This window comes from Nothobranchius furzeri, chromosome 8 (genome assembly GCF_043380555.1).
Source record: "Nothobranchius furzeri strain GRZ-AD chromosome 8, NfurGRZ-RIMD1, whole genome shotgun sequence".
NCBI lineage: Eukaryota > Metazoa > Chordata > Actinopteri > Cyprinodontiformes > Nothobranchiidae > Nothobranchius > Nothobranchius furzeri.
In genome coordinates, this window is record NC_091748.1 from 68,264,577 (window position 1) to 68,266,980 (window position 2,404).

General features: G+C 42.7%; 1 protein-coding gene across 1 annotated transcript; it reads right to left on the minus strand.

The window, feature by feature from the left end:
- Window positions 1–449: 449 nt before the first annotated feature.
- Window positions 450–2,078, minus strand: LOC107392904 (uncharacterized). The gene is made up of 4 exons (XM_054752130.2): window positions 2,009–2,078; window positions 1,768–1,928; window positions 1,499–1,675; window positions 450–659 (listed from the first exon to the last, which is right to left on the minus strand). Exons 1-4 carry the CDS (start codon window positions 2,076–2,078, stop codon window positions 450–452), a joined length of 618 nt encoding a protein of 205 aa, XP_054608105.2.
- Between the last annotated feature and the right edge of the window lie 326 nt (window positions 2,079–2,404).

Genomic DNA, 2,404 nt, shown 5'->3' on the forward strand with positions numbered 1-2,404 from the left:
CCATCCAGTCTTCCATACCTCCCAGCTCAAACCTTGGGTCACGTCTTCCCTTGCCCCCTCGCCGCCTCCCCCTCCCCGCTTTGTTGACGGTGATCTGGTTTATACAGTCCAGCGCATCCTGGACGCTCATTGTCGGGGTCGTGCCTGGCAGTATCTTATTGATTGGGAGGGCTATGTGCCGGAGGACCGCTCCTGGGAGCCAGCCAGTGCTGTTTTGGACCCGCCGTTCGTCGAGGACTTCCACGCCCACCACCCTGGTCCTTCTGGTGCCGTCCCTGGATGGGGGGATCCTGTCACATCCACTCCCTCCAGCCGCCTCACTTCTCGCAAATCCTCAGCCTAGAACTCCATCTCCCATCAACCCTCATTACCGGGAATCCCCACCACGTCATCACCGTCATCTTCAAAAGCCGGAAGAGGACAACACACCACACTCAGTCATCGATTCTTCATCCCTGTCCGAGTTCCGAGCATTTATGCTCCACCATCAAGCCAACCAGCTCACCCAACTCAAAGTAAGCCTTTTCTCTTACTTTCTGGAACACCTCCGCAGTCCCACTCTCACTCTGGCCTAGCGTCAGTGTTCCTATATTAGCTGCGTGACAACAGCTCCCAATGCTTGCTCTTCCGCTTTTGAGTTCTCCCTTCACGCTACATTCCTACTAAACACTCAAGTTGTCTGTGTAGCTCACGTCACTTATCACACGGCTACTCTGACCCAACCATCCTTGTCTGCATGGGTCTTTATGGGTCAAATAGAAGACTAATAGTGTCTGAATCATGTACAATGCCTGAGATTCTTCACTATTAGGTGCATGATAATTAGCAAAATGTTCTAATATTCAGTTTTCAATATCAAATAGTTAGCCCGAACTAGTTGTTTTTGAACATTTTAGTTTCTGACACAAATACATCATAGAGAAAACATAATTTCTAATCAAATTGTACTACTTGCATCAATTTATGGCTTTCATTTTATTTCTGAGATAATTTATAGAAAAAGTATCATGTTAAGAATTATACCCAACCTTCAACATTCTGTTCAGTTTATTTATTTATAAAGCACTTTCCACACCTTATCAGCAGACCAATGTGCTGAATATAACCATAAAACACACAAGAACAAACAGTGTTGCAGAACATTAAAAGAAAGATAAAAAATAAAAACAATAAACTTTAAGAGAAAGTGAAATAAAAATCCTAAGATTCTGAACTTAGTATGACCCTGAGTGGGGCCCTGACCCCAACTTCAGGAAAAACTACTTTAAACATGTACTGAAAAATTATTGTTTCATCCAATATGTGTAGAAATTTGAATTTATTGTATTTTTTTCAACACTATTTCTATCTTTCCTCATTTTTTTATTACATGCATTCAAATAGATTCCCCCTTACTCACAGACCACTCAATGTTTTATTGTGTTTCTTTGCATCAAACCCCATATGGCCCCACATATAATTAATGAGCCTGCACAAATCCTGTTGAGACAGCATGTACTGGAGGAGGATATGCAGGTGCCATCATCATCATTGGAGCAGGCTGCATGACAACAGTTTGGGATTGCATGTTGATGACGACTGGAGCTTCTTTGCGATGTTTTAGCTCACGGTGCATCTGACACCAGGAGCAAACCGCACAGCAACAGGAAGTCATCAGGTCTTTACCAATAGAGCCCTGTTAAAGAACACATTGAACATGTTTGCTGTTTGTTTAGACTGCTTGTTTTGGTTTAAACCGGAGGGGATGAGTGTTCCATATTATCATACCTTGATGCCATATTTGTTTCGCATTGCAACCCTCATAGCAAGAGCAACAGGAGGAACAGGACCACCACAAAAGATATCACATGCAGGAAGACAGCTGAACTCTCCAAATCGTCCCGTAACAGTGCAGGCGAGGCAAGGAAAGCACCAAAAACCATAGCAACCTGTAAAACAAGGAAGGGTTAGTGAAAATGACTTTAACAGAATTTAACTAAATGAAATAAACAAAACATTTGAGTTTTACAAGTGCTTGCATCCTCAAAGCAGTCAAATAGACCACTGTCCCAGCCAGTCAAAGGTTGCTCTGCCATCATTCGTCAAAATTCAGCCACAGAGAAATGTTCTCCTGTTAAATCTGAGTGGAGTAGAAACAAGCAGTTAGCAAAGTTATAGTTAAAAGAGACCTATTATGACCTTTTTAACCCCACATACAAACCATATTTAAGAAGTTCTGAAAGAAGTTCGCAGAAAGCGATGTCAGCAGTTTTGTTCTTGACAGTGTCAGTACATTCCAGAATGAGCCGTTTCACTGTAAGGAAACATGCCATTTAGGCGACTGCCCCCTTCGCCATGATGGATGGCAGAGAATCTGTTTGCACACATTAAAACTCCTTTGAAGCTAGTCAAAACAAGCTAGTTT